General features: G+C 42.7%; 1 protein-coding gene across 1 annotated transcript in view; it reads right to left on the reverse strand.

Annotated features, from left to right (window-relative positions):
* Nucleotides 1-2,895, reverse strand: part of CRYBG3 (crystallin beta-gamma domain containing 3) — an 81,708-nt gene extending 78,813 nt beyond the window's left edge. Inside the window, exon 1 of the mRNA XM_030945093.1 lies at nucleotides 2,709-2,895. Within this exon, the coding sequence (XP_030800953.1) occupies nucleotides 2,709-2,809 (101 nt within the window). The 5' untranslated portion in view covers nucleotides 2,810-2,895. The remainder of the gene's footprint in view (nucleotides 1-2,708) is intronic.
* Between the last annotated feature and the right edge of the window lie 11,197 nt (nucleotides 2,896-14,092).

Below are 14,092 nucleotides of genomic sequence, written 5' to 3' on the forward strand. Positions count from 1 at the left end.
CAAGCCTCCAGCGAGTCTCATGTTCATCAGAGCTACAAATTGCTGTAAGGGCAAGTTATTAACATCTGCTTTTTGCCAAATGAGGTTCTCAGAAGAGGCTAAGACACTGATTAACAAACTATGTAACTCCCTCCAATTCCCTTCCTCCTCCTTTAAACCAGAGTCATGGTAGGTTTGGGTTTTGGTTCTTGTGGTTTTTACAGGTAAATCTGAGCAGGGTCTGGAACAAGAGGGGAGCTCTGCCCATGGGGGAAGGAAAGCTGGCAGCTTCCAGCCACCCACCACTGCCTAATTTGCAGGAGCAGACAGATAATGACTTTTGGATGGACAGAGGCTCATTTCTGCATGCTTTTAGAACTTAGGAAATCATCACATTCTGCAGAGGCATCAAGTGCAATGTATGTCTCCAGAGGTCAGTGCGGGCACACAGGCTGTATGTGATGATATACTGCTCCCCCTCTACTTAGGTCTTCTACTTTTTTGAAACCCATCAGTAAGTAAAACACCTCCATAGAAAAGTTTTATGTACATATATCAAATTTGGTCTGGTTCCAGCATACTACTGATAACCTGAAGGGGTTTCCATGCCGCTGCACACATTTCTCCTAGCTCCCCACAAAAGCTGCATTCCCCAACTCGCCCACGCACTCCACACCTTCACAACAAGCATCCAGGGCAGCCCTGGTGCCCCCTCCCAGCACCCGGGCTTTGTTCCATTCTGCTGCCCGGCCGAGCTCGCTGAATAAACGCGAGGAGCGAACCTGCGGCACTCATCCCAGCCCGGCGCTGGCTAATGCATGCAATTACGCTAATCTGCGAACAAGGCTGCCACTGGAAACCAAATACGAGAACGTCAGCATTCCTGACGAACGTGCCACGCTGCAGCCCGGCACAACAAGGAAAAGCTCCTTAACGTACCAAATGGGCCTTGGGATGGCGAGGGCTCTCGCTTGCCTCCGCTCCGGGAAGGGGTCATGGCCACCGCCCCGCAGCTCAACAACGAGGCCGAGGGGCCAGAGCCTTTGCATATCTGCGCGGAGTGTCCCAGCTTCCGAATAAAGAAAAGGCTCCTGGCTGCAGGAAATGAAACTGCGATTGGGATAGAGATTAGACTGCAGCCCCAAGTTAAGTGGAGTAGGTCTGCCATGAGTGCTACCTACGGATCGGCCATGCAGTGCACAAACCACTGAAGTGGCATCGCTCTCCTCCTCACCGAGGCGACCGCTAGGCTTTTCTGTTTATCCCAAACCACAGCTGGAGGGAGCTGGCAAGGCATCATCCCATGAAACCTGTCCCATTGCCCCTCCAGGTCCAAACCTTCGCCTTCTCCCCTATCTTAACCACCCCCACCAGACAAAACAGCCAGGCTATTCCACCAACTGTAAAGATGCCTTGATTCAGCAGCCTTGCTCTCAATTTCTTTTTTCCATGAAATAAAAAAAGCAACGTTTTCTGCTCACAAAAGACCAGTGGATTCTTGGTGGTGTACTGGCATGTCAAATGCTTACATTGAAACAGACCCCAAACAAAGTTAAAAATCCTCATGGTGCATTTACAAGACTGTTGAAGATGGTCAGTGTAAAAGAGCAATAGGCTCTTCTATTTTCTATGACTGCTGAGAATATGCAACTCAATCCTACAGCTTTTCACTGAAAGAACTACTGCGATAGCCACTATCTATCTGATTAAACAGCATTTACTCTGTCACTTTAAACACAAACCTATGCCCTAAATCATGACTCAGATTAAAACTAACATGTTAAAAGCAAAGAATAAATACTACACCCGAGGAAGTAAGGCCTAGGCTGTTAACACCTTTTCACCACAGAAATATGCTCGTTAACTTGGGCCGACAATGAGGCTGCCTGAGAAACTGAAGGAAACTTCTGTGCTGCTTTCCTAGTTACAGACAGAAATCAGCCACCAGAATTAAAAAGAAAAAAAAGGAAAAAAAAAAAGGAAGAGGAACAAATACACAAGAAGTTTCCAAACCTTTTCATCTTGTAAAGTCTGCCTGCGCTAAAAAAAAATATTAATAACTAAGTTTCCATAAACCACAAATTTTGCATTGAGACTTAAACACATCAGTAATATTTATGTTGCATTAACGCCTGATTTACACCAGTCCAAAAGAAAACTTCCAGCGTGAAAACTGAAAAGGAAAAACAAACAAACAAAGCCCTCAAAGCCCTCAGCGCCCTGCCCTGCTTTCAGTCCCCGAGGAGGGGGCTGCGACCCGGGCCACAGGACGCTGACCGCGGTGGGGCCGCGGGCTGCGCGATTCCCAGCAGGTTCCACCGGGGCTCCGCCGAGCCCGCCGGGGCCGGGGGTGCTCGATGCCCCTCCCGGGGAGTCCCGGAGTCCCCCCGCCCCAGCGCCCAGCAGCAGCCGTGCCCGCACGGCAGCGCTGCCCCAGGACAGCCCGCCCTTGCCGGCCGTGGCAGCCGCTGTCAGCCGCGCTCCCAGCCCGCTCCGCAGCTCCCCCGGACCCGCCGCCGCCCCGCCGCCGCCCGCCGCCGTCCCAGGAGCCGCCCCGGGCCCGCGGGACGCGCGGACTCCCGGTGGGGAACGCTCGCTCCCTCCCGCTGCCCCGCCACCCAGCAGTGTCGCAACACGGCCCGGGGCCCCGCTCAGCCCCGCGCCCCCCGTGGCCTCCGGTGTCCCCCGGCCGCGCAGGTGGCACCGCGCCGCCCCCGAGCCCCGCGTACCTGTTCGCCGCCCCCTCGCCGGGTGGGCTCCTGGAGAAGAAGCGAGAGAAAGTGCTGTGCCAGGAGGGGCCGGCCCGCCGCCGGCTGCCCCCGCCGGACATCCCCGGGACCGGACCGGACCGGACCGGACCGGACGGGACGGGAGACGCGGCCAGCAGCCGCGCGGCACCGAGTCCCCGCGGCGGCAGGCGGGAGGCGGCGAGCGCGTCCCTCCGCCCCGGGGAGGAGCCGCCGCTCCGCGCCCCCGCCCCTGCCTTGCTGCCGGCGGGGCGGGCCGGGAGAGCCGCGCTCGGAGGCGGGGGTGGCTGTGGCGGCGGCAGAGGAGATGGGGGAGCCCCGGCAGATGAGAGGGCCCGGCCGCTGCCCTGCTCTGCCGAGTGCCCGGGGCCACAGAGGGAAGCGAAGGCCGCGGAGGGGGAAGGTCCGCCGCCCCCGCGCCGGGACGGTGGCGCGTTGTGTTTGGGTTTGCTGCTTCTTTTTTTTTAAGTTAATGGGTCATAATTAGTGTGAACAAAGAGAAAAGATCAGAGGTAAAAAAAAACGCCAAAACAAAACAACAAACCTCTGAAGAAAAAGGTTAGGCAGCCTTGAGAACCTACAGTCCTGACTGAGTGCAAACGCAGCGCCAGCCTGGTGCTTTGTGAGGGGCGCCAGCTTGGGGACCCTGCACTCGCGTGTCCGTGCAAAGTCAGGAGCTGGCTTGGCGCTGTCCCGGGCACAGGGCGGCTGCCACAGCATCTGTGCCTGCTGCCCAGCGCTGTAAACATTGGCATCGAGAGAAGGCCCACGGCACCGGCGGCTGCGGCTTCAGCTCTCCCCTCTCTCTGGCACTGGAGGGTAAGGTTAGATCAGGCTTGCTGACAGAAAGTGGCCTGGAAAAAAGGAGGTCTCCTTTCAAAAAGTTTACTTCCTAGAAAGGAGTTTGGTTTAGGTTTTTGTTTGGTTTTGGGCTTTTTAATACCAAACCCTTCATTTTGCTACTTCCAAGAGTTGCGGCTACCCTTGACTTAATATCAAACTATACCTACAGATGACCTTGCCATTACAACAGCACAGTGACAACATTACAACACAGTGATCCTCATTTTATAGATCGAAGTGATGCACAAAATCTTAATGATTCACTGTGTGTGAGCTACTGGTAAAACAGACCAGCCTTGACGCAAGGATTTTAAATTCAGAACCACACTTTCTCATCTTTGTGAGCATCTCTGCTGTTCTTTTTGACTGCCTCCACCTTACACCTTTCTATCAGCTCCTTTTTGCTTTGTGCCATCTCACAGAACTGTGGAATGGTTGAGGTTGGAAGGGAACTTAGGAAGTCACCTGGTCCAATCCCCTACTTAACCAGGACCACCTGGAGCAGATTACCCAGGACTGTGTCCTGATGGCTTTTGAGTATCTCCAATTGCAAGGCCTCTGGGTAACCTGTGCTAGTGATGTCCTCTCTTTTATAAGGTTTTTTTCTATTGTTCATCTTAATCCATACCCAAACCTCTTTCTTAACCACTGTGTCATTGTGACAGGCAGATATGAAGCTGGTACTCTAGGCCCATCTGCAGAGCAGTAGCAATAAAACAGCCTGAAAAAAACTTACTGTCTGCTTTTCTGTCCTCCTTTTCCTACCTCAGCTATGAACAAATCTTTAAGAAATGTGCAAACAGCTCTGCTTTGTATAGTCCAAGTCTCATATAGCTTTGATGTGGAATTTAAAAACACAGACATAGCCAAATATTGGACGTGCACTTAATTTTTTAACCAGTCAGAATTGGGACTAGCTGGTTGGATCACAGGTTACAAAAAGTAGCTTTGTCATAGAACAGAAACCAGACACAAACCTTATTCAGGGGACCAGCACATAGTACACAAGGTTCTGTCCAGTTTTCAGTGTCCAGACGAGAAGCAGACAGTTCTCTCAGTGATACCCCAAGCTTTGCACACAGCCATGAAATGTTTCATTCCAGAACAGTATAGAGGAAAACAAGAAGCCACATTTTTAGAGTAGCTACACATAGTCACCAATTCTCACAGAAACAGCAATGGGGGTTAAAACTGCAAAATGTAAGAGCAGCTCCCAATGAAACATTATAGAGGAGACACTCCTTCTGACATTCAAAATAGAAGTAATTAGGCTCCAAAACCAAATTAGAAAAGTGGCAATTTATTAGGACTGCACAAACAGGCTGCAGGGAGGCTTAGGCTCTCCCTGACTGTTTATTACTTTTAATTCTTCTTTGCCACACACATCTCACAGCTTCCCTACCTATTGCTTAAGTAAGATCTAATCCCTCAATAGCAAGGTAGCAAACCTGAATATAATAATTACCATTTATAAAGCATCCGGTGTCTTCAAAGGATTTAAGCATTAATTAATCCTCATAATCACCTCAGGATGTAGTTAAGCATAATATGGTGAGTGGTTTGCACACACAGAGGCAGTAAGAACACCTTGCTGCACCCTAAGACTGTCCACATGTGCCCAGAGGGGCACCACAGGGCAACATGAAGCATTACCAGGGCTCTGCTTGTCCAAGAACAAAGAGCCAACCTCATCAGAAATGCTAATCCCAAACAGTAACATTTTGTGCTCAAATCTGTTCCTCCTTTCTTCACTGCATCTAAAAGCAGAAAATACAGGAATGTACCAAATGACAGTTCTATCGCAGGCAAATAATGAAAATATTAAAAACTAATCAACATAGTAAAACTGTATCAATATAAAAGATGAACATGGCACAGGTTAGAGAATTCCCTTCTGGTTTTGTTTTGTACCCTGGAGTAATTAAGTATCACATGACCTAAGAGTAAATAGTTTTGACACATTTAAAATAATAAAAGGGGAAATTTAGCCACCTACACTTCCAGTAAGGGGGGAAAGGGAAGCTTTTACCCAAAGCTTCAGTATCTGCCATGTGGCAGGTGGCCTCACACATTAGCACAGCTGCCAGCATTAACAGCAGCACCAACACGTGCAAGCCAAGACAGATGGGGCAAACAGGTTCCTTTCCTCCTCAGATTAAAGTGCTCACATGTGGCCCACATGAGGTAATAAGGCAACACCAAAAGCAGGCAGAAACCATTAAAACACAGTTGCACAGGGATAGAATTGCACAGAAGAGGAAAATGTCAAGCAGGGGCTCTCAATACATTTTTTTTTTCAAAATTCATCCTGCCCAGAGTGTTTCTTGAATGTCGAGTAAGAGAGGAGAGGGTGCTGTGCCTATTCCACATCCACCTAATTTTTCTACTGGAATTCTGATTATAATGGTTGTACAGAAGGGAAACCTCCCCCTTCTCCTTGCTGATTTAGAGTGAGCAGATGGTGAAATTTTAATTGTGCTTTTTGTATTTCTTCCTTTTTATGGGTTCTTACATCCTCAAACTGTTTCCATTGCTGGACCACAACAATAATAAGTGCTTTTGTGTTCTGAGATGCAACTCTGCTATGCAAAAGCAACTTCAGTTTTCTATTTCTTACATGTTAATGCATTTGTCTATCAAAATATTTTATAGAGCTGTGCTACTTTTTCTTGTTAATAAGCCCTCCCATTTTCCAGGCTCTTACAGAACATACCTGCAGGTAGATGTGGCAGAAATAGCAACAGTATTTTAAAAATGAACAGACCTTTACCTATCTTTTTCCTTTCCAGTCTACCATCTATTATGGCAAGAATTTTAATAGGTGCCACGAGACCATGAATTAATAAATACATATAAAGGAGTCATGGTGTGTGAAAAATGGCTAGGAAATATTACAATGTTAGTGGTCCAGATGTTGAAACAAATACAGATGACTTTCAAATCTCTAATCTATACTTTAAAATGAAGGTGACCAACAGAATGGAAGAGTTGGATGTTGGCTATGTTGTTACACAGATGAAGGATGTTAGCAAGGATTTCTAGGATTATTTTTTATCTAGCCATGACCTCCTGCTGTAAAGTATGTGCTGTGCAGCTTCCAGCAACCCTCATCCTTTAACTGTAAACACACAGTTCCTCCATTTGATTTACTGAAAATGGTTTCAAAGACAGCCACGTGGTCAGCTGCTCTTGTTCAAATGCCTTCATGTCTGGAGAAGACAGCTGGAAATGAGTCATGGGGTTAAACAGCAGCTTCTGAGACCTATAACTGTGTTCTTTATTATTTTGGGTAAGATTTATACACTGTGCTACCTATAGCCAAAGTTCAGTCTAGGAATTAAAATCTTTAAATCATCTTTTTGGAAAGCTTCTTTTGTTTATTTTCCACTCTATTTGTTTTTCACTTGTAAATTTGTGACATCCACACCTATCAAGTAGCAAAAGTGCTAAAAGGGGAAACTAACTGTGAAGTACAAAATAAGAAACCACCAACCCACCTACAGAATCTTTTTTAAAGCAGACTTTTGCTGCACCTGGGCATGGAACAAAAAGCACTCAGAAGCCTCATACTGTGGTGGGATGTATGTACCTAATTCCAAAAGATTTGACAACTTTCAGCTGATCAGCACAGATTGTCTGGGAGGCTCCCAAGATGTTTTTGACAGCACCTCATATCAATTAAATATGTGTGAATTGAAAATAAAGATTAAGCTCACTTGTCCTCTTACCAAGTTAGTGACTGCAAACCACCCTACCCTAACTAGAGCTCAGGAAAGTCTGCACTTCATGTACTGAGGTCTCTGTAAAACCTCATTAAAAAACCTCAAACTCCTGCTCTGAGTCTGCTCACCTGCTAAGACAATCTGTCTATTCACCATCAGCCTTCCACAAAAAATTGTGCTTAAACAAAGTGCTTCAGTAAGCTGATTTCATCCAAATCCTAACAAATATTGTAGATAGTGTAAAGAGCTGAACAAATAATTCAATATTCATAGGAATGAAAGAGCTTTCAAAAGAGGTATCTTACATGCAAATAAAAGAAATCCATGAAATTCATTACCAGCTACTTATACATTGTAATTAATTTAACACTTTTCCACCTAGAATGTCTTTTGAATATCAGATGTGTGGTTAAAAATGAATATACACCTTTCTAATACACCTTTTATACACCTTTTCACCTACAAATATACACACTTTCAAATATAAAATCAAATTACTATTCTAATGGGCTTACCATATTTCCATGCATGTACATAAAAGTACATTTTTAAATTTGCAGCTTCCTAGGCAGTTTTAAATTGTTGTACAAGCCTGTGTACAGTAAATTCAGGCCTCTGGACAGCAGACTTGCCTTTCATAACTGCCTTTCAAAGGTTACCTAAAACAAGTCCCTGGACCCTATGGCTTCCAAGAACCACTGACTGCAGACACACCAATGCTGCCCCTTGTCTTTCCTGCTGGATTTCACAACACTGAATACTTTTTAACCCAATGTTCTGGACTCTTTATAAAATATTAGTTAAAATGTTTGAAAATTAGAATGTATATATATAAAGTAACCCCTTACCACATTCATACTGAGCACATGTGTAAGCACATTCCGAAAGGAATAATCATCTTTAGTGTCTGGAGTGCAAAATATTCTGTATATAAAAATGACTCTAAGTACAGCAGTCTCTAACAAGGAGAATTCTTATGGATTCAGCCAAACAGGATCATAAAAGCTTTTGGCTGCTAATGTTGCAGAATCCCATCTGGTTTCGTGGAACAATTTATTTTCCTCTCCATTTAAGCTCCCAGTAAGAAATTAAAAAAAAAAAAGAAAAAAAGAGAGAGAAAACAAAGAAGAGATCTTTTCTTATGTATGCAAATTATTTCCATAAGTTATTCCAAACAGGGAGAAAATACTTCAATCTTATTACAGAACAAACAGAAAAACAGAGTCTAATTCCTGGCACACAAGTTCCACATAACAGTAAACAGTCTGTGTAACACACAGAAAAATGGTAAGAAAGAAATCTCAAAGGCCAAGTTTGTAAGAATTCAAGTTATCATTGATCAGACTTTGCCTGGTTAGCTGGGTAAGTAACAGCATAACTAACCCCCCACACTCTCATTTGTTTTGTGGGTTTTATTTTTTTTTCTTTTTAAGCCCAACACAACAAAACCTTTCAAGAGGAAAGAAGATTTCTTTTAATACCCCAGAACAAAAATTCTGAGTAATCCATGTTTCCTCACTCAAGCATTCATTGTTAGTAAAGTCAAGGCAGAAAAGCTTTTTCAGCAAAGTAAATGCCATCACAAGGAAACATCTGGCTAATGGGGCTATGAGCCTGCAACAGTCTTTTTATCTGATGTTCTTTAGAAATATTTTCTGTATTTAATGCACAGCTCCAGTCCAATAAAATATGACTAAGAAGACTAAAGGGGGTTTCTCTACAATGGGAGATGGTATTTAGAGAATGCACTTAGCATAGTTCATAAACAGTAGAAGTACTCTGTTTTCCAATTTTCAGGGTGTGCTGAACTGCTGCTGAAAATAAAGGCTCACATTATCTCTGGGGTAAATCAATTCTCTGGATAAAGCTGTCAGTTTTTCTTTCTATTAGGAACTGATTGAAGTATTCCTATTTACTCTGATGCCAGTATCAGATCGCCTGTCATTCACTTCACAACTCAGGTATTGCTACAGCCTTTAAGAAATGACACAGATGGTTTGTATTCTGCATAAATTAAGGACTTACTTAAATGCATTACCTGACATGATGACAGAACACACACCTCAAGGAAAGCATGAGACTTATCACCCACAAAAAGAGGGGGTTTTAATGCTTTTTTAAATCATTGCATGACAGAGTAGACAGAGAAATAAGTAGTACTTTAACATTTATGGAATGGGTGAAAAGGAAATTTGGTACTTAAAATTATTCCTACAACCTGAACGACTTGATTTTGCCTATATGTCTTTTAATTTTCAGGAACTCTAAAGCTACAACACAGTTTTATTATATTATATGTACCTATAATAATAGTGGTAAATCACCATTGAAGTGGCTGTTCTACAATTGTTTTCTAACATAATAGTGATTGATCTTATTTTATAATGGTACCAATGAAAGAAATAGTAACATTCAAAACTTAACTGCAAAATACAGCAATACTTTCTAACCACTAGATTGGATTAGTTTGTAGCTCAATTTAGCCAGCTTTGAAACTGCTGCCAAAAATTTTTTAGAGCATTAACTTGCTCTTGATTTAAAGCTCAGCAGAGGACCTAGAAAACAATTATGCATAGATTACAATTAGGCATCTCAAAACAGAGTAACACTTCCCTGTTGAAAACTACCTAAGGATGTAAAAGACCACCTGAAAAAATGGGGCTGAAGAGGGAATAAAAACAAGTATTACAAGAGAAAAGCAGCAACTTTCCCAGCAGAAATATTCCACCCTTGAAAAGAAACCCTTCACCAGTCCTTACTTCTCTATAGCAAGAATTAATGACTGGCCAACAACATCACCTCACAGATAGAAACGTTAAATTGGGTCCAAGACGCTTTCATGTAATTCACTGATGGTGTAATACATGATGAACAAAATCCTTGGAATATTGCAATCACTGAAAACAACATCCACTTTCTGGTTCATTGATTCCATTTGTTACTCATTACACCAATTTTTAGACACTTTTTTTCCTTTTCACTTTATGCCAATAAATGTTGATGGATAAGCTTAAAACAAAGAGAGATTTACAAAACAAAGAGAGATTTACTTGCAGAGTGATAATTTAAGCAAAAAAAAAAAAAAAAGATTGCCAAGTTCTTTTCCTAGTAACACCTTTAAACCTGTGTGATCATAAATACAGACGATGGCAAGAACAGCAGTGATGCCTGACAGACAACTCTTTTATTATTGACATAAAGATTTTAATATTTATTATTATTTGCTCATGACTGCCTGTTTTTTCACAAGTGACATTATGCCATTTCCTTCAAGTTGGAAGTGTTACCCCTTAATCCCTGTTACAGGATATAACAAATACAGGTTATATCCTGTATTTGTGAAGTAAACTTTCCCAGTTCCAAGTGAAATGCACTACAAACTTGTATTTTTCCTAAATATTTCACTGGCATTATTCCTGGGGAACCTTGGCTTGTGGAGACCTCTTGCCAAGTTCTGCTGTTCTTTCACATCGCTCCAACCCCATGGTTTGAAAAGTTTGGGATTGTTTCCTTCTTAGGTTTGTACAGGCATGCCTCCACTCGTGCATTAATTCAGGTCAGGAGGGTATTTTAAAGATAATCCTCACTAGCAGTGCTTTTGTTTACACGGCAGAGTTGGCTGGGAGGTCACAAACTGATTCTTTCTGGATGAAACTGCATCTCAAAGTCAAGAGTGCACAGCGTGCTCCAAGGACTGAGTAGCCCTTGGAAAGGCTCAGGCTGAGGGAAACTGAGACCACACAGATTAGGACATCAGGCTCTCAGCACCAGCACTCTTTGCCCTGTAAAAGCAGTTTGATGGGGCTGCTCTCATTAGTCTGTATCACTAAGCATCCACTTCAATCATTTATCATGGTCACCTCACTGAGCCTCATGAGGCTTGAGTTTCTTTAATACTCACTAGTGTGACTCCAGCCCAAAGAAATTTCCTTCACACATCCAATTTCCTTGATTTTGAAAATCTTTCCTTACTGTCTTTTCTTCCCTTTATTGAGAACTATTAGGTAACTCTTCAGCAAACTAAATGTGGCTCAGTAACTATTTTGCTAGGCCTTCAATCTACTTACTGATCTTCAAAGACAACATTGTTTGCCAAAAGCCTGCCTGGCATGAAGTTGCTAAATTTACACTTCCTTTACTACACAAGTTACTCTGTTCTTCAAAGGTGCTCCCTGAATCCCAGAGAAATTACAAACACCCCCTTTCGAGCTGCTGCCTGAGTAATATGATTGTAATACAATTAAATTCATCTCCTGGGAAACAGTTTGGAGAACACAAGATCATTTAATGGCAGACAGACATTAAGAGCCTAGCTTTCATTTCAAGGATTTATTTTGAAAAACAGTAGTGGGAGGGGGTTTCATGCTGTCATTAGGAGAGTGGGAAAAGCAAACACGGCTAATTTGCATGGTGAGATCCTGACATGCACCGAAGGAGAACAGTACATTATCACGTACATGTTGTACTTGTGAGAGCAAGAATTTCATATGGCCACGAAAATTCAACCAATTAAGTGGTAAATCCAACTGGCTGAACAGTGGTAAATTAATTACAAAGTGCTGGTTCACACAAACACAGATGCTTCCCTGATGTAACTTACTGTGACAGGAGCTACAGAGCCTTGAACTAAAGGATGGTTACAAAATATTACTAAAAACACTTGGCATTTGTTACAAGAGAGCATTTAAAGCTCTGAACTCTGATTAGCTATTACACACAGTATTAGTTTTGCACAGTAACAGAGTGTTTTTAAATTTAAGCAGTGAAAAATAATAAAAAAGGATCAGGGCATATAAAACTAACCTTGAAAGCAAACTTTCCTGACCCTTCTGAAAGAGGAGAGTTGGAAACTTTCTTGGTAGTACCTTTTTTGCTTTTTTAGTGCTCTTTTCTGTGACCTTCTCTCATTATCTATTTTCTTAATCAAAAAAACCCACCTAAAACCAAAACAACAGGGAAGGGAGCTGCAAAGTTTCACTAGCAGAATACTCAGCTAAACTTAAAAGAAGCAGACCAAAAAGTCTGCTTGAGGATCAAGATTTGTAAGGATTTCTGTAAAACAGGAATGAGGCAGGCCAGAAAAGAACAAAATAAATGGATGACAGGAATTAATCATAAAAAGAGTGATTTTCCAACTAAGTAAAACTTTAAAAACAAGTAAAACTTAAGGCAAACAAACAAAAATTCCCCCCAGCCCCACCCCATTTGAGATTAAACACCATTTCTTGGCTTAATAAATGTTTGCTTTTAAGGACAAGCATTTTGAATCAGCATTACTTTTACTTCTTATTACCAACAAAATGATATTTTCTACTTAAAGCTCCTAAGAGATAAGCTGCTTTCCAAAACAGTTGCACAGCTGTTTTACAGAAGCTCTGAAGTGCAACGTTACCATTCCATGTATTACCACATCAGAATTCCTGTCTGCAGACAACTAAGCTGAGCTGTTATGTCTGGTCTTTTACAGCAGCTTATCTTTCATATTAGTAAATAAAACACCCCAAGGAAATTACAGTTAGAGGGCTGAGATTAAAAGGAGGCTCCATTACATTTACATCCTCACACTTAGAGCTGCACTGGCTTCATGTGAAATTGCCCAGGAGTGTTGAGGCCACACAGGCTCTCAGCACAGCTGCAAGCAGTAGTTAAACACAAGGCTCCCATGGACTGGTGCTCCAGTACTAGAGAGGCACAGCTAGGAAAACCAGGATTTACACATTTACCTGATAGCCCCCCTCAGTAAAGAGACCTAGAAGGCAACACTTTGTATGTGAAAACAACTGCACCATATTTCAGCTAAAAATGCTAGCTCTTAAGCCTGAGCAGGCATATTTAAAGGAAATTAATAAATATCTAGGTGGGCAGCATTCATAGAAGCAACAGCACAAAACACTGAGTGGGGTGTAAAGACCAAATTCCCTGAGTCACTTTTGGTCACTCTACTGCCCTTCAAGTTATATCACATAATGCACACACCTACAGTAACATGGATCAAAAAAAGGGAATATTAACTTGTCTGCTTTGTTCCTCAGGCACAAAGAACTTGTCAATGCAAACTGTCTTGGAGCACCCAGAGGGACCTCATTCAGTACTTTAACATCCTAAATGTTATGGGAGAATGGCATGGAAGTCTGACAGCCACAAAAACCAACTCCAAAGCAGCCTTTTTGCACAGATACATGAGGATTTTGTGCAATATATGATCCTTGCACCAAATTCAACATTTTTAGAGCAACTCAGGGCTCCAGCACCTGTGGATGTTAGTGACTTATGCCTGTACACCAAGGTGGGAAGGAGAGGTAAACATGCAGAGACGCCCTCAGGAGGTTTTATGCTCAGATTGATCACAAATGTTCTAAAAGTAAGACATAACTAATGGCTGAAGCAGTAATAAGGAGGGGGAAATAAAAATCCAGCATTTTTCTAATAGAACTGCTCCTATTTCCATTCCTTTCAACAGGTTTTCATTCAGACCAGTGGCCCCTTAGGGAGGAACAGAACTGTTCACTGCAGAACAAAATCAAACACCAAAAAATCAAGAAGAGAACAATAAAAAAAAGTACAAACCTAACTGCTGTTTGCAAAAAGCACTTACTAACCAAATTAGAGAGCAAAAAAAAAAAAAATTAGAGTGTTTCCATTGGATTTGCAGATGGAAGAACAAAGCAGTAAGTTCTAACAGCTTCCCATGACAGTAAAGGCAATCCACAACATAAACATAGCAGTTTATGTAATTTGAAATAAACAAACAAAAATAATCAGAAAACCATCAAGATCCATACCATTCAAGGAAGTCAGAAA

Source organism: Camarhynchus parvulus, chromosome 1, assembly GCF_901933205.1.
Source record: "Camarhynchus parvulus chromosome 1, STF_HiC, whole genome shotgun sequence".
NCBI lineage: Eukaryota > Metazoa > Chordata > Aves > Passeriformes > Thraupidae > Camarhynchus > Camarhynchus parvulus.